We start from the raw sequence: 19212 nt of genomic DNA on the forward strand, positions 1-19212 counted from the left end.
GATTGTCCCAATTCTCAACGGCGATTCACCCTAGATTCCTCAGAGTGGTTGCTGGGTCACGTCGTCCAAAGACAGCCCTTTTCAATCTATCCCAGGTATGTTCGATAGGGTTCATGTCTGGAGAACATGCTGGCCAATCTAGTCGAGCGATGTCGTTATCCTGAAGGATGTCATTCACAAGATGTGCACGATGGGGGCGCGAACTGTCGTCCACGAAGACGAATGCCTCGCCAATATGCTGCCGATATAGTTGCCCTATCGGTCGGAGTATGGCATTCACTTATCGTACAGCCGTTATGGCGCCTTCCATGACCACCAGCGGCGTAGGTCTGCCCCACATAATGCCACCCCTGTTTAACAACAGGGAACCTCCACCTTGCTCCACTCGCTGAACAGTGTGTCTAAGGCGCTCAGCCTGATCGGGTTGCCTCCCAACACGCCTCCGACGATTGTCTGGTTGAAGGCATATGCGACACTCATCAGTGAAGAGAAGTTGATGCCAGTCCTGAGCAGTCCATTCGGCATGTTGTTGGGCCCATCTGTACCGCGCTGCATGGTGTCGTCGTTTCAAAGATGGACCTCGCCGTGGACAGTTGTACATCTTACAGCCTACTAAGCACAGTTTGAGTCGTAACACGACGTCCTGTGGCTGCAGGAAAAGCATTATTGAACATGGTGGTGTTGCTGGGTTCCTCCGAGCCATAATCCGTAGGTAGCGGTCGTCCACTGCAGTAGTAACCCTTGGCCGGCCTGAGCGAGGCATGTCATCTACAATTCCCGTCTCTCTGTATTTCCTCCATGTCCGAACAACATCGCTTTCGTTCACTCGAACAACATCGCTTTGGTTCACTCCGAGGCGCCTGGATGCTTCCCTTGTTGAGAGTGCTTCGTGGCACAAAGTAACAATGCGGACGCGATCGAACCGCGGTATTCACCGTCTAGGCATGGTTGAACTACAGACAACACGAGCCGTGTACCTCTTTCCTGGTGGAATGACTGGAACTGATCGGCTGTCGGATCCCCTCCTTCTAATAGGCGATGCTCAAAAATGGTACAAAACGGCTCTGAGCACTATGGGACTTAACTTCTGAGGTCATCAGTCCCCTAGAACTTAGAACTACTTAAACCTAACTAACCTAAGGACATCACACACATCCATGCCCGAGGCAGGATTCGAACCTGCGACCGTAGCGGTCACGCAGTTCCAAACTGAAGCGCTTAGAACCGCACGGCCACACCGGCCGGCAATAGGCGCTGCTCATGCATGGTTGTTTACATCTTTGGGTGAGTTTAGTGACATCTCTGAACAGTGAAAGGGATTGTGTCTGTGATACAACATTCACAGTCAACGTGTATCTTTAGGATGGCTCTGAGCACTATGGGACTTAACATCTATGGTCATCAGTCCCCTAGAACTTAGAACTACTTAAACCTAACTAACCTAAGGACATCACACAACACCCAGTCATCACGAGGCAGAGAAAATCTCTGATCCCGCCGGGAATCGAACCCGGGAACCCGGGCGTGCGAAGCGAGAACGCTACCGCACGACCACGAGCTGCGGACCATCTTTAGGAGTTCTGGGAACTGGGGTGATGCAAAACTGTTTTTGGTGTGTGTATTTTGTGATTACAGTCCCGTGCAGGCCGCTGTCTGCTAGTTTGGCTCTGATGGGGTGACACTGATGCCGCTGAATGAGAAACCAGTAGCGTGGGACATTAGCTGTTAATTCACCGCAAAGCATCGGAATGCATCAGGTGACTATGCAGTTGCATCTCAAACAAAGTTTCCATTAAATACAATTTTGTTAACAAACGAGGAATTATCTTCACCTTGTCACATGTTTTCTGTAATAGTTTGTGTTAAAATTGCGAACAGAAAAATAAATTTATATCTCACAAAGAAAAATGAAAAGAAGGAATGTGAAAAAGACTAGGATTCAATATTCTGTTACTTAGGAGATCATTGTAGATGGAGCTCGGACTGGACGAGGCCGGGGCGGGAAAATGGCGCTGTCTCCTCCAAATGAACCATCTGAGAGATTGCCTTTGTCGATTTAGTGAGACAACAGAAAACCAAAATCTGAATCACTGCACAGGGATCTGAATCACTGCACAGAGATTTGAACCCTACACCTCCTAAGTGCAAATTCAGTACTATAAACCAATCCACTGATGATCACGCCCGGGTATATCCGGATTGCTCATGACTGAAACTGTGTCTGAATCGACAAAAAAGTAGGTAGTGCACATTATACTGTATATTTAACGTCAGACCGCACAAACTCAACGTCTAGACTCTAATCAAAACATCATTCTGTTTTTCTCGCTTAGAGATCACAGTATGAAAAGTACATAATGTAATATTACTTTCCACAAAGTACTAGGGCTGAGTACGGAGATGAGGTATGATGGTACTGAAAATGGTAATAAATGATGTTTATATTATAACACGATTACCCTAGCCAGTCTTGTTACACGTCTGGACACATACAAGTGCCTTTGTGAGTGGCCACTAACAAAGAAAGAAATCCCGGGTAACTAATAATCGAAAGATAATATAGCAGATTCTGAACCATTTTTAATGACCTACTAGCTAGTGAACTTATAAGGTTATCAATTTTATTAAGAAGTTCCCTATTCTTTAAATACAAATCAACTGCTAATTAAAAATCCAGTGAGAAAACAGACCATAATAGGCAGATTCCTGACATAAGAATTTCATTTTTAGAGGGTTTAATTACTTGCTCGAGCTGGTGGCAACCATTAAACTTAGATAAAAATTCAAACAGATCGTCTTCTTCCTTGAGCAAACACAGTGATACCATAGATCTACGGCTGGATTTAACACCAGATGCGAAACCTCTGTGTAAAGTAGATACCGTCTGTTCTCTAAGTATGAGAAGGCAGTCGTTGGCAACTATTCCTCCCATCAGTTGGTACTGGCCGTATTTCTTGAGGCCGGAAGCTGACCGGAGTGCGAGCACTCAGAGATCATAAAGAGCACAACCCCTCCAGCCCCAGTTTGCCAGTTGCTATTCACGTCAATAACAGCAGGAAGACGAGTGTGATATAAACAGACTGTGCTCCTGGCACTTTCCACCTTCATTCAGATTGCTGTATGCGAGTTCATTACCTTGAACAGAAAGCAGTAAGCTAACTCGTGTATAGGAGTTACCATTTTCACATCGCACTGTTGCTCCCCATTGTCACCTTGATCTCTACCTAATGCGCTTAGCCCTCGCTCTAATATATTAGTATTCTCACATTAATTCAACGCTCTCCAGCACGTTAAGAATCCAGCTGTCGTTCAAGTCCTTTGGGTAATTACATTACGTGTTGATCCGTGCACTCAGTGATTGCTATCCCTGTATGGTTCAAATGGCTCTGAGCACTATGGGACTCAACTGCTGAGGTCATTAGTCCCCTAGAACTTAGAACTAGTTAAACCTAACTAACCTAAGGACATCACAAACATCCATGCCCGAGGCAGGATTCGAACCTGCGACCGTAGCGGTCTTGCGGTTCCAGACTGCAGCGCCTTTAACCGCACGGCCACTTCGGCCGGCCTATCCCTGTATGTAAGCAGTATTAACTTGTAGTGACGGCTGCTCTCGACTACGTGTTAACGATTTCTGATAGAATAATCTCATTGTTAAATTTTAATATTTTATTAGCATTCAACCTCCTGGTGCTCGTGTAAGTTTGTCGGTTGATTTTGGGTTCATCCTGTATACATAGGGCCTGACAAAAGAAGGGAAGCACCGAAAGGGGAAGGAGGAAACGAAATGAAACACCGCGGGTTGAGAAAGTATATAATGTTCTTTCGGAGATTACAAAATCGAGTCAGATTTACAAAGAACTTGGTTACTGGAGCCGTACCTATCAGTAAGACGTTGCACCCACCTCTGGCGTTGATGCATGGACTAATTAGCTTGGGAAGGTGTCTTAAAGCCGTTGTATTATCTCCTTTGTCATGCTGGCCTAGAACTGTCGTAATTCGTTTTTGATATCGTGGATACTGGCTCTGGGACACAGATGACATCCGAGCTGGTGCCTCATATGTTCTATCGACGACAGTTATGAGGATCAGCATCATGTAGGCATCATGTGGACTAGCTATGTCCTGTTGAAAAATGGTGCCACGACAGTGTCGCATGAGAGGTAACACATGAGGAGGCAGGATGTCCGTGACGTATAGTTGTAACGTCAGAGTTCTCTCAATCACGACAGCTGTTAACTCGCGATGCTTCCCCACACTCTGAAGTTGGGAGTAGCACTACTATGCCTCTCGAAACAAGGGAAGAATGGGACTACTCCCCAGGCGGCCGCCAAATTCGCCGACGGTAGTCATCCAACGTAATGCAGAACCGCGATTTATCGCTGAACACAATGCTACGCAATTCATCAGCAGTACTTGCTTTCCGGTCAAGGCACCACTCCAAAGGCAGAGATTTCTGTTGAGGTGACAACAGGAGCCCACGCATGGTGAGGCCTTTTATCGCTCTTGTCTAGAGCCTGTTTATCAGGAGAATGACTCATGCGTGCACAGTGACGGATGGTCTGAAGCGGATTCAATCGAGTACGTGGTTCTAATTTTCATCTGCTAGAGGACAGTAGTGCACAGAGACTTTCAAGCAACAGGCCAACAGTATCTTTTCGTGAATTTATTTCTTGAAGGCTTTTTTGTTTATTTATGTTTGTACCGGTTTGTATATGTTTTAGCAGTGTGAATGATGCGTCAATGTGTTCTAAAGTAAATATGTAGATCATTGTTCTATTGATAAACGCTGTACGAACTGGCGTGAGAAAACTTTAAGATAGTGTCAATGCAGACGACGGGGAACTTTGTATCATAATATGTTAAGTAAGTTTACGGTAAAAGGAAAGCTAATTCGAGAGCAAATGAAAATAGTTAACAGCGTAAAGTATAAACAAAATATCAGAGTGTTCAATATTGACTTAGGGAAAATAGTCACGGAAAGCGGGACAATAATGTCTTAAAGAAAATTGACCAATCAGAACGGAGTATTCTTTGCGCGTCTTTTCTCTTGGAGATAGAGAATCCTTACAGCAGCTAAGTAGTCGGAGCACAGCCTTTCAATGGTAAGGTCGTGTGTCGTGTGAGCTCCGAAGGAAGTTATAGCGTGCCGGTTTTAGTTGTGCTACACGCCTCAAAAGTGCTTTAAAGTGAAAGCATATTTATTCCGATGTGTATTTTTTTTAGAAAGTACCGATTTTTTAAGGAATTTTGTGTGTGAGAAAAGACAGTAATTCTGCGTGGCATATTGAGCACATCGGTGACTAAAAAACTTGAGTGCATTAGACACCGATAAACTTGATAGTGTGGCGAGCAGTTTCATTTTAGAACAATCCGTGCTTAGTAGCTTTTCGGATTTCGGGATACACGTTACCATGAAAAGGTTTGTGCATGACTGTGTTAATATTAGCACGGGCTTGGCAGCGAACGTGTAATTCTCGACTTCAGGATATACCGAAGTTCTGCCAGTATTTCCGCATTTCATTCAAAATTAAGACCTTTTCCCGATTCGTAGAACAGTTATGTTGTATGCAGCCTGGTGCGAGCTGCAGTACGGAAAGTTTCTGCTCGGCTTTCCTACCGGCGATCTGCTGCAACAAGTTCACAGGTCGGTGCAGGTAGAAGGCCGAAAACAAGCCGCACCGCCGCAATGGGGTGACTGATTTCCTAGACCGGCTACTGCTAGTCTCCGACCATGGTGCGAGAAAACACTGAATATTGCAGGAATTCCATTAGTTGTTTTCGGAGGACCGGCGCAGATCTGAAAAGGTTACGATGTTCTTGGTGCACAATATGGCGTTCCTTCCTCGTGGCGGTCAGACATGGCCGACAGGAACCTTGGCGATGATCCTATACAATCCAAAATCGGGTCACTGTCACATCCGAATTCCCCATAAATCTCGATACTGCGTGATCCATGTGTCAGGTGTGTCTCTTCTGTACCCTACCGGGCCTGGTAAAAACACAAAACACGAATAATACTAACGCACTCTGCTGGTCGCTCTATCTGTCACAGAACACTGCAAGTCATTTACATACCCACCGACGGAGTGTACATGTACGAAGTTACACTGATATCTGACCATGTCTTCTGGAAGCTCAATTTTTCTTGGCAGGCAGAGAATTACGAAAATTAAGAGCCAGGCATGTTGAACATATTTATCGAAAAGTGTTTTCGCCGGCGAAAAATATTTAAATCTGATGAAATATTTCTTCGAAACGTTTGAGAATGAGACCTTAGACGACGTAAATGAGAGTGCCTTCTAAAATATACGAACCAGTTACTGCGGAAGCTCCTTAATCCTTCACCGAACAGGCGAGACAGGACTACGCCAGCTCACATTCGTTGAGTAATTTGAACGTAGCGTTTAAGTCGATCTCTGATAGGGGAAGACTAGATAGATGGACTAGCGCTCAGTGTTAAGTGACTTATTTTTTTAGTTACTGGCGCTGTAATTAAATTATTGTTTTCCCAAAGATAAGTATTTAATGACAAGTTGTTACGGTGGTTATTAATGATGAAACGCAAGCTCGTATTGGGGAAGGATGGGTAAATAAATAATGACATTCGACTTAATAGGTGTAAGGGGTCCGTAGGCCCTTACTATAACTTTGCACTCGGCACAGGTCGATAGGGCGAACAATCGATTGTGACATGTTGAGAGCGCGAGTGTCGATATGCGCCAGAGTGGTTGGCAGGAATGATGTGTGTGTGTGTGTGTGTGTGTGTGTGTGGAGGCCATTGTTGAAATACAGGGTCTTTAACCGAGAAGGGTGTCACCATCGCCGTGGTTAGACCCCTAAATAATAGATTAATACCGGGAAAGTGATGAAGTATCATTATGAAAGTGATCAGTGACGTTACTCGTGCCAATATTTGGTTTCGCGTCTACCGCGCCGGCCTAACCTTGGACTGCAGTGTTGGATGCAGTGATGGATTAGCGTGTGACGATAATGGAAAATGAAGAAAGCCTATGCTGAGATTAGCCGTAATTAGATATGTATGACCAAGGCAGTGGCTGTCTCCTTTTTGTGTTTTGAGAAGAATTTAAGTTCGTAATTAGTAAAACTGTGCTGGTGTTCCTTATTACCAGATATTCAGTATTATAGTATTGAACAGGACTAACTGGAAAGTAACAACTTCCGTAGCAGTCAATTCCGATTACCAGCCCCATTAGGTTCACGGTCATGTTAATAATAAATATTGGGCTGCTATTCAATCAGATCAGGTCGGGATAAAAACGGAGGTGTTACATAGGTCAAGTTCAGAAAAGTACGCTGAATGGCCGGGACGGGATATGAAGCCCGCTCCAGTAGGAATAGAAGTTCAGCATTTTAAAACAGTTGGTCAGCTGGTTCAGCGTGTTGGTTGCCTTTTTGGGTTCGTAAACAGCAGCTGTACTACAAGAATCTCTTGACGTGGCGATGTTCAGTAGAGAATGGAAAAGTGAACTGAACTGATGATCCGACTGTTCACTTCCTGAGTAAACAATGCTAAGCTGACTTCCATTGCTACTGACAATTCCTTGATGCTTCAGAATGTCTCATATCAACCACTCGCTTCTTTTAGTCAATTTGTATTATAAATTTCGTTTTATCCCAATTCGGTTATTATCTTTCAAAATTCCTCCTTGGTTTCCTCAACAGCTTACTGAATCTACAGACTAAATAACAATCAGGATAGCCTACAAACCTGCCTCCCTCCCTCCTCAGTAACTGTTTCTCTTTTCATGACATTTGACTCTTATAACATCACTGAACTTCGGTATGCTTCTTTCTTCTTCTGACTGGTTTGATGCGTCACGCCGCAAATTACTCTAGTGGTCCAACCTTCTCATCTCACAGTACCAATTCCAGCTTACATCCTCGATTATTTGTTGAATGTATTGAACTCTGTCTTCCTCTCAGTTTGTACCCCCTAAAGCTCCCTCCAGTACCATGAAAGTTATTCTCTGATGTCCGAACAGGTGGCCTATCGTCCTACTCTTTCTTGTTTTACTACTGTGTTCCAAACGTACATTTTCAGAAAGTTAATTCACAAATTAAGGCCTATGTTTGATACTAGTAGACTTCTCTTCCTTCAACAATATCTTTTTGCCAATGCTAGTCTCCTTTCTATGTTCACCTTGCTGCGTCCATCATGGGTTTCTTTGCTGACTAGGTAGCAGAATTCCTTCACTTCGTCTTCTTCGTGATCCCCATTTCTGCCATTTCTGACGTTAAGTTCTTCGCTATTCTCATTTCTGCTTCTTCTCAATGCTTTCATTTTTCTTCGTTATTTTCTCAGCCCATCATATCTACTCGGTAGACTATTCATTCAATTCAATAGATCTTGTAATTCTTCTTCACTTTCACTCAGAATAGCAATATCGTCAGCGGATCATCGTATTGATATCCTTTCACCTTCAATTTTAATCAGTCTTGAACCTTTCTGTTATTTCTGGCATTACTTCTTCCACGTATACATTGAATAGTAGAGTCGAAAGACTAAATCCCTGTCTTACACGTTGTTTAATCCGAGCTCTTGGTTCTTGATCTTCCAATTTTATTGTTCTCTCTGGTTCTTGCACATATCGGTATGCATACGGTATCATGCGTAACTAGTATGTTCCAAAATGTCACGCATAAAAACGGAATTTTTGCGGTGCTCATACCTGGGTTCTATTGCTGATAAAAAGGCAGGGTCAATTGTTTTGGATTTCCCTTGGGTTAGGGTCCTTTTGTATACCAACAGAAGGATTGTCTTAGTGTCACTATCCTACACATACAAGGTCAAAGTACGAATATTACATACTTTCTCCTACTTAGGCAAATTGAACAAATGGTTGGTTCTTTTTGCATTTGATGTGGTCTACGGTGGGCTTGATGGGTCTTATGGAGGCACCATTAACCCATGGTTGATTCCTCAGAAAACCCCACAAAAACGTTTTTTTTCTACTTTATTTTCGCCGTTACCAGCGAACCAAAACCCAACCGCGGATTCCGTATTACCTGTTTGTACATGTAAAATAAGCACATAAAATTCGGTGTGAGGCGAAAACATAGTTTGTAAAGTGACGTAGTACGGAGAAAAAAGCTGTAAAATGTCGCCATTATCTGGAAATCCTATGTTGTAGTACTGAAGCAGGTGCAAAATTTGTTTGCGCGTAAAATCCGTTCTAAGGTGTAAAATTCTGGATAGTTTCAGTTTTACGTCAGCAAAATAACTAAATTTTATTGACTAATACATTCCTTAACATTTGAGTTACAAGCCCTGCTGAAGTAGTGAAAAGAGGGGAACTAGCAGAAAAATGCTCTATCGGAACACAAAAAATGCTCATATGTACCCATTTATTTAAAAGACTGATTGAAGGATGAGATACCAGCTGCCTCATTCGACCTTTCTCAGCACCTTTACAAATATTCCCAAAGATTTTGGCATGCGAACATATTCACGGTTTTTAATGCTGAGAAAGAAGGCAGAGGGAGTAGCAAAGAGACGGAAAAGTAATAAATACTGGAAGATACTATACAGTCGCTGTGTTATAGAAAGTGCGGGAGGAGACAACGGCAATGTGAGGGAAAGAGAGGGACAAAGTGGCAGTGGAGTATAGTTGACAGTGTTGGAACAACGCTAGCAAAAGAGTGAAGGGGATAGTGCGAGGGAGGAGAAATAAAGAGAAAGTGAAGTGGCTGAGAACCAGTGGTAATGACAGACAGAGTATATGACAATGAAAGCGTGGAAGAGACAGATAGTGACAGTGAGAAGAGACAGCAGTAGTAGGAAGGAATGAGATGTTAGCAGTAAGAGAGAGCGAGAGGGAGACAGTGACAGTGAGAGGAGACCGCAGTAGTAGGACAGGACGAAGGACACTAACTGTGACGTAGGAGACCATGACAGAGAGACACAAAGAGATAATGACAATGAGGTGGGCTAAATGAGAACGACAAAGAGCAACTGAGAGTGGATAGTTATGAGCGACTTACATCGATGGACTAGTGGGTGTGAGTGAGTTACAGCTAGGAGAGTTTCGGGAGAATAATATCTTCGCATGGCAAAATTTTCGGGAAATGTTTTAAAGCTGTAGAGGAAAGTAGAATGAGGCAGCTGCCATCCCACTATTCATTCAGTCTTTTAAATACACTCCTGGAAATGGAAAAAAGAACACATTGACACCGGTGTGTCAGACCCACCATACTTGCTCCGGACACTGCGAGAGGGCTGTACAAGCAATGATCACACGCACGGCACAGCGGACACACCAGGAACCGCGGTGTTGGCCGTCGAATGGCGCTAGCTGCGCAGCATTTGTGCACCGCCGCCGTCAGTGTCAGCCAGTTTGCCGTGGCATACGGAGCTCTATCGCAGTCTTTAACACTGGTAGCATGCCGCGACAGCGTGGACGTGAACCGTATGTGCAGTTGACGGACTTTGAGCGAGAACGTATAGTGGGCATGCGGGAGGCCGGGTGGACGTACCGCCGGATTGCTCAACACGTGGGGCGTGAGGTCTCCACAGTACATCTATGTTGTCGCCAGTGGTCGGCGGAAGGTGCACGTGCCCGTCGACCTGGGACCGGACCGCAGCGACGCACGGATGCAAGCCAAGACCGTAGGATCCTACGCAGTGCCGTAGGGGACCGCACCGCCACTTCCCAACAAATTAGGGACACTGTTGCTCCTGGGGTATCGGCGAGGACCATTCGCAACCGTCTCCATGAAGCTGGGCTATGGTCCCGCACACCGTTAGGCCGTCTTCCGCTCACGCCCCAACATCGTGCAGCCCGCCTCCAGTGGTGTCGCGACAGGCGTGAATGGAGGGACGAATGGAGACGTGTCGTCTTCAGCGATGAGAGTCGCTTCTGCCTTGGTGCCAATGATGGTCGTATGCGTGTTTGGCGCCGTGCAGGTGAGCGCCACAATCAGGACTGCATACGACCGAGGCACACAGGGCCAACAGCCGGCATCATGGTGTGGGGAGCGATCTCCTACACTGGCCGTACACCACTGATGATCGTCGAGGGGACACTGAATAGTGCACGGTACATCCAAACCGTCATCGAACCCATCGTTCTACCATTCCTAGACCGGCAAGGGAACTTGCTGTTCCAACAGGACAATGCACGTCCGCATGTATCCCGTGCCACCCAACGTGCTCTAGAAGGTGTAAGTCAACTACCCTGGCCAGCAAGATCTCCGGATCTGTCCCCCATTGAGCATGTTTGGGACTGGATGAAGCGTCGTCTCACGCGGTCTGCACGTCCAGCACGAACGCTGGTCCAACTGAGGCGCCAGGTGGAAATGGCATGGCAAGCCGTTCCACAGGACTACATCCAGCATCTCTACGATCGTCTCCATGGGAGAATAGCAGCCTGCATTGCTGCGAAAGGTGGATATACACTGTACTAGTGCCGACATTGTGCATGCTCTGTTGCCTGTGTCTATGTGCCTGTGGTTCTGTCAGTGCGATCATGTGATGTATCTGACCCCAGGAATGTGTCAATAAAGTTTCCCCTTCCTGGGACAATGAATTCACGGTGTTCTTATTTCAATTTCCAGGAGTGTATATACAGGGTGACTCACCTAACATTACCGCTGGATATATTTCGTAAACCACATCAAATACTGACGAACCGATTCCACAGACCGAACGTGAGGAGAGGGGCTAGTGTAATTGTTTAATACAAACCACACAAAAATGCACGGAAGTATGTTTTTTAACACAAACCTACGTTTTTTTAAATGACACCACGTTAGTTTTGTTAACACATCTGAGCATATAAACAAATACGTAATCAGTGCCGTTTGTTGCATTGTAAAATGTTAATTACATTCGGAGATATTGTAACCTAAAGTTGACGCTTGAAACCTCCGACGTTCAGTTGCGTGTTGTAACAAACACGGGCCACGGTCGGCGAGCAGCATCTGCAGGGACATGTTTACGATGACGACCGTGTTTACGAATGTGGCTGTAGTGCACCGTTGTGGTTTGGTCTAGCTGCCGCAGTGTCCACATGTAGCGCTTGCTGCTATTGTTATTCTGCATTCGTCTCCACACGCAGACCAAATGTAGTACACCGTGTTACCAGACGTCTGTGATAGTGTAGTGTTGTAGGAACTGTGACCATGGTGTATTCGAACTCTGAAAAGGCGGAGATGATACTCATCTATGGCGAGTGTCGACGAAATGCAGCTGAAGCCTGCAGGGTGTATGCAGAACGGTACCCGGACAGAGAGCATCCAACGTGCCGCACATTGCAAAACATCTACCGCCAACTGTATGCAACAGGTATGGTCGTAGCACGCAAACGGGTCCGTAACAGGCCCGTCACAGGAGAAGCGGGTGCAGTTGGTGTGTTAGCTGCTGTTGCCATGAACCCACACATGAGTACACGGGACATTGCGAGAGCCGGTGGACTGAGTCAAAGTAGTGTCATGCGCATACCGCATCGTCACCGCTTTCACCCGTTTCATGTGTCGCTGCATCAGCAATTACATGTTGATGACTTTAATCATCGAGTGCAATTCTGTCAATGGGCATTAACAGAGAATGCGTTGCAGTTCTACTTGTTTACCGATGAAGCGGGTTTCACAAACCACGGGGCAGTGAATCTACGAAACATGCATTACTGGTCCGTGGACAATCATCGCTGGCTCAGACAGGTGGAGCGACAGCGACCGTGGACCGTAAATGTATGGTGCGGAATCATTGGCGACCACCTCACTGGTCCTCACTTCATTGCAGGGGCCCAAACAGCTGCAACATACATCGCGTTTCTACAGAATGATCTGCCAACGTTGCTCGAAAATGTCCCACTGGAAACGCGTCGACGTATGTGGTATCAGCATGATGGTGCACCTGCACATTCCGCAATTAACACTAGGTTGACCCTTAACAGGATGTTCGACGGGCGTTTTATAGGACGTGGAGGACGCATAAATTGGCCAGCCCGTTCTCCTGATCTTACAAACATGGCTCTGAGCACTATGTGACTTAACAGCTATGGTCATCAGTCCCCTAGAACTTAGAACTACTTAAACCTAACTAACCTAAGGACAGCACACAACACCCAGTCATCACGAGGCAGAGAAACCTGATCTTACACCTCTGGACGTCTTTCTGTGGGGTACGTTAAAGGAGAATATGTACCGTGATGTGCCTACAACCCCAGAGGATATGCAACAACGTATTGTGGCAGCCTGCGGCGACATTACACCAGATGTACTGCGGCGTGTACGACATTCATTACGCCAGAGATTGCAATTGGGTGCAGCAAATGATGGCCACCAAATTGAACATCTATTGGCCTGACATGTCGGGCCACACTCTATTCCACTCCGTAATTGAAAACGGAAACCACGTGTGTACGTGTACCTCACCCCTCATGGTAATGTACATGTACGTCAGTGAAAAAGACCAATAAAAAGGTGTTAGCATGTGGACGTAATGTGCTGTTCCAGTCTCTTCTGTACCTAAAGTCCATCACCGTTCCCTTTGGATCCCCACGTAATTCGGTGCTCTCCGATACACACTATCGAACAGCGGAGGAGTGGTACTCAAGCGTCAACTTTAGGTTACAATATCTCCGGATGTAATTAACATTTTACAATGCAACAAACGGCACTGATTACGTATTTGTTTATATGTTCAGATGTGCTAACAAAACTAACGGGGTTCCATCTAAAAAAACGTAGGTTTGTGTTAAAAAACATACTTCCGTGCATTTTTTATGGTTGGTATTAACCAATTACACTAGCCCCTCTCCTCACGTTCGGTCTGTGGAATCGATTCGTCAGTATTTGATGTGGTTTACGAAATATATCCAGCGGTAATGTTAGGTGACTCACCCTGTATATGAACATAGGTGCATTTTTTGTGCTCCGATAGGTGATTTTTCGCCCTGGTTGTCTATAACCCGTCTTTCCCTGTAGCTTACCCCTACTTTTCTTAGAATTTCGAACATGTTGCATCATTTTACTTTGTCGAACACCTTCTCCACGTCGAGAAATCCTATGAACGTGTCTTCGTTCTTCTGTAATCTTGCTTCTATTATCATTCGCAACGTCAGAACTGTCTCTCTCGTGCCTTTACCTTTCCTAAAGTCAAAGTGATCGCCATCGTACAGATTCGCCGTTTTCTCTTCCATTCTTCTTATTATTCTTGTCAGCAACTTAGATACATGAGCTGTTAAGCTGATTCTTTGATCATTCTCGCACATGTCTGCTGTTGCTATCTTCGGAATTGCGTAGATGATATTTTTCGGAACGTCTGACGGTACATCACCAGTCTCATACATACTACGCACCAACGTGAATAGTCATTTTATTGTCACTTCTCCTAGTGACTTTAGAAATTGCGACGGCATGTTATCTGTCCCTTCTGGCTTATTTGATTGTAAGTCGTTCCAATCTCTTTTAAATTATAGTTCTAACACCGGATCTCCTATCTCTTCCCTGTCAACTCCTGTTTCTTCTTCGATCACGTCATCAGACAATTCCCCCTTCCCCCTCCCTCCCCAAACACACACACACACACACACACACACACACACACACACACACAGAGGCCTTTAATGTACTCTTTCCACCACCTATCTGCTGTCTCCTCTGCATTTAACAGTAGAACTCCCACTGCACACTTAATATTACCGCCCTTGCTTTAATTTCACCGAAGATTGTTTTGATTTTTCTATATGGTGAGTCAGTTTTTCCGACAACCATTTCTTTTCCGATTTCTTCACATTTTTCATGCAGCTATTTCGCCTTAGCTTCCGTGCACTTCCTGCTTATTTAATTCCTAAATGACTTGTATTTCTATATTCCTGAATTTCCCAGAACGTTTTTGTTCTTACTTCTTTCATTGGTGAACTGAAGTATTTCTTCTGTTTCCCATAGTTTCCCATAGATTTCCATTCATCCTCAACTGAAATGCCTATTAATGTATGTATGTATGTATAGTCTCAGAAATCTTCAAACGGATCTCTTCGTTCCTTAGTACTTCCGTATCCTTCTTCTTTGCGCTTTGATTCTTCCTGACTACTCTCTTAAACTTCAGCCCACTCTTCAGTACCTAATTGTGATCTAATTCTATATCTGCTCCTAGGTATGCCTACAATATTATATATAATTTCGGAATCTCTATCTGACCGTGATGTAATCCAGCTGAAATCTTCTAGTATCTTCCGGCCTTCTGCGCGTGCACCTCCTCCTCTTGTGATTCTTGAACAGAGTATTCACTATTACCAACTGAACATTATTGCAGAATTCAGTTAGTCTTTCTCCTCTCTCTTTCCTACTACCAAGCCCATATTCTCACGTAGCCCTTTCTTCTTTTCTTTCCCTGCAACCGTGTTCCAATCACCCATGACGATTAGAACTTCACCTCCCTTTACGTCCCGAGTTACTTGTTCAATATCCTTATATATTGTTACCTGTCAAGTTGTAAATTGCCTTCCGCTCCCTGTACGCTACCCCTGCTACCTTCAGAATTTCAGAGAGTATAACCCAGTCAACATAGTCTCAAAAGCTTTCTTTAATTCTTCAACTACTATAAACGTAGGTTTGCCTTTCTTCAGCCTGTCTTCTAAGGTACATCTATCTTCTAAGGTACGACTGTGTTTGCACATTTCTCCGAACTCCAAATTCTGACATGAAATTGATTAAAAGATCCTAAAATTTAACGAAATCTGTGGAATAGTTTGGAATATGCTACAAAAAAGCCACGAAGGGGATGAACGTCAAGGTTTAAAAAAGTCGTAATGGTATCTACCACTCCTCAAGTCCGCGCGGCCAGCGTCGCCACGGAGCCGACTTTTAAACGACGCCACACGTAACACCGTTCAGTTCAGTCAGTTCAGATCTGTCTGTCTGGTCTAATCGTTGTGCCTCGACACTCAAGTCTCTGTTACTACTGTGGATAGACGGACTAGGCCTAGCTCAATGACTTGCGCTGTTTATTGATCTGGATTTTGCTACTGGAATTCAAGTTAAATAAAAGAAATTTATCAAGCAATGGGTGTGCATCTTATTATTTTGCTCTCTGCCATAGTACCCAACAGCCACTTAGCAGCCACGAGTGCCGCGCGGGATTAGCCGAGCGGTCTCAGGCGGTGCAGTCATGGACTGTGCCGCTGGTCCCGGCGGAGATTTGAGTCCTCCTTCGGGCATGGGTGTGTGTCCTTAGGATAATTTAGGTTAAGTAGTGTGTAAGCTTAGGGACTGATGAACTTAGTAGTTAAGTCTCATAAGATTTCACACACATTTTGAACATTTTTGCATTATCCTTAGGATAATTTAGGTTAAGTAGTGTGTAAGCTTAGGGACTGATGAACTTAGTAGTTAAGTCTCATAAGATTTCACACACATTTTGAACATTTTTGCAACCACTAGCAAGGCAACTAAACACTGGGAACGACTGTCGCAGTATTAAAACACGTTTGCTTACCCTTCAGACCTCCGCACACCCGTCGCTGATGGGTAGTCGTTATGTGGTTGTAGTTCATTGCAGCGCATTTCCGCACAATGGTTATCTGGTAAATGTTTCTCGTTTTGACATCCTTTACGCTGCTCTGACGTTATTATCGAGTTGTTTTTCTCCATCCTGCATAAGCCATACAGCTAGAATCGCAGGTTCCGATTTAAAATGTCCATCTGGATGAATTTATCTGAAGCTCATGACATTGGTGATCTGCGGAATAACATTCATAAGCAAATAATAGAGAAGACTTCGATTCGAATCCCAGTTAGGTTAAGGTCGCTCCACTAATACTTTTTCATGACGCTCTTTTGCATAATTAAAACATTTGAGGATTTATGAGTTTGCTGAGAACTACATAGACACCAATGCACCTTCTCCTCACTCCCTCCCTCCCTCGCCAGCCACAGAGAGATTGGCTGCTGTAGGGGATCCTTGGGCCTCGGCTACCAGACCGCAACCGCAGCTGCTGACCTGGTGCGGAGGGCTGCTTACCGGTATCCTGGCCTCGATCAAGTCCAGCACGGCGTCGCGCACACGGGCCGTCTCGCGGTCCACCTGCTTCTGCTCGTCTGCTGGGGACGCGTCCTCGCTGTGGCCGCACACAGTGCTCACTATGGCGCACAGCACCATCATGGCCGCCGTGCCCGCCGTCTCGCCCACTATCCACCTGCAGTCGTCAGAAGGAGTGGTTACCTCACAGCAGAAAGCTCGTCACTTTACAAATGAGCTCCGTAAAAAACAGCGTATTTACGCAGAAGGGATTAAGGAATCGACTGTATGCCACCTGAAGCAATAACGCTGGTATTCACTACACTGATTTAGAAATACCCTTGGTAAACGCACATTGGAGCATCCATTCCGAAAACTTATTCAGCTACTGTTCAGTAAGTATCACTTTTATCTCTTTTACGCGCAAGGTCTGCTTCGAGTACAGTCAGCGATGAAATACGTTGAACATAATATATGTTGCCGAACACTGTATATCGAGTTCATGTAGTGCTCAACTAAAGAAGTCACACACTGTGTTACGAGTGTCTCAAACATTGTGTTTGTAGCAGGTATTACATATGTAGTATTTGAGTTCGTAATAATATAGACATAACTTTTATAGAAACCGGACAATAACTGACTAATTAAGTAAATAACATTTCGGACTGGCTCTTTCAGCCCTACACACAGAGGTCACACACTACTCCCTTATAATGGTGGCACAATTAATGAGTGAAAGTCGTCAGACTTTCATATGCTGAGGAGAACTGAGAAGTTTCCATATTGCCTTACCAGATACTGTCATGTTTTGTGGACAATTTGGAATAGCAGAAGGTAAGGGTCACAGTAGGAAACAGAATAATGCTGCACTCGGCATAAATATTCAAATAAATTAATTTGAAAGGCAGTCGCCCCAAAACTATGCATTGTTCCATGAATATTCTTGATAGCGATCACGTTTATTCTGTGGGATCGTTGTAAGTGTAAGAGACGGCACTGAGGTACTGAAACAGTTTCTCGTTCCAGCAAGTGAAAAACAAAAATTAAATTACAACTCACACCTCCTCTTGTTAGTCTTATATTTCACTTAGAATATTGACGTAAATTAATAATAAATTATATATGTAAACGTAAATAATTCTCTATGACCTATGACAACATCCTATGAGTCGCCAATTTGTATCTCATTTACATTATCTATAAATGTCTAATATTACTCAGATTTTAAGAAACAGCCACAATTTTTAGAACATCCATTAGTTTGCATTGATTCCTGTACCCCAGTATGAACTGATAGCGAAACATGAACTACAGGTTACATTAACACAAAACTGTTTCCTATCCCATATCTCTCTCACACACACGTGCACTCAACAAAAATGGTGCCATGGTGTAGAAATGGGATAAACAAATGTATGTAGATGAGACTCTTGTATTAGTTACGAGCTGAACTTAACGACTTTTTCATATTATCAGACTGAAAAATTACTGAAGTCGCAAGTAACACTTAACAACGTGAAACTTCGCTGTTTTTTTTTTTTTTGTGCGATCTGTCTACAGAGTCTCGTTTGTCAGCTTATACAAAGGTAACCGTATCAACAACAACGACTCTCAGTTGTATGCATTAATTCTATCTATTGAACACTCCATTCTTCTTTCCTATCCCATAGACACCTGTGTCCTCTATTACACAATTACTCTATTTATACGACTGTGCAAAAATTTAACATGAAAGTAATGCAACATTACACAAAGTCAGCCTAGTTATAAGTGAAATAGTCGCCAAGCATTTCAACTAATAGGGTCTGGGACACACTACCAAGAATTTTTTTGTATGTGTCACATGTTTTGAAAAGCAAAATGATTCCAAGAACATTCGTTTGTTGAGTTATTACTTGTCTGTAGAGCAGAAATAATGGCTGATGATGTTTTAAACAAATTTGAAATGAAATATTTCTACGCTCAAAGCATTTTTATTTGTTTCACATGACAACACCGATTCCTCTTTTACGGTACAGCTACTAATATTTACTACTTCTGAGGTACGTATCAGCTTAATTGGAAATTTACTGTTGACTCGGCCGCTAAAAGAAGCAAATAATGCTGAACATGTATTTGAAATTGTTAATGCAGTTTTCAAAAAGATTCAGACATCAATGAATACCATCTGGCTTATGAACTGTTGGTACCTCTGTAATTGTTAACGCACGGAATAAATTTTTTGACAT

The 19212-nt window shown here is 44.1% G+C and overlaps 1 protein-coding gene across 1 annotated transcript in view; it reads right to left on the reverse strand.

Moving 5' to 3' along the window:
* Positions 1 to 19212, reverse strand: part of LOC124594658 — a 166041-nt gene that overhangs the window by 58690 nt on the left and 88139 nt on the right. Inside the window, exon 6 of the mRNA XM_047133030.1 lies at positions 16988 to 17162. Coding sequence (XP_046988986.1) covers positions 16988 to 17162 — 175 coding nt within the window. The remainder of the gene's footprint in view (positions 1 to 16987; positions 17163 to 19212) is intronic.

This window comes from Schistocerca americana, chromosome 1 (genome assembly GCF_021461395.2).
Source record: "Schistocerca americana isolate TAMUIC-IGC-003095 chromosome 1, iqSchAmer2.1, whole genome shotgun sequence".
NCBI classification, from domain to species: Eukaryota; Metazoa; Arthropoda; class Insecta; order Orthoptera; family Acrididae; genus Schistocerca; species Schistocerca americana.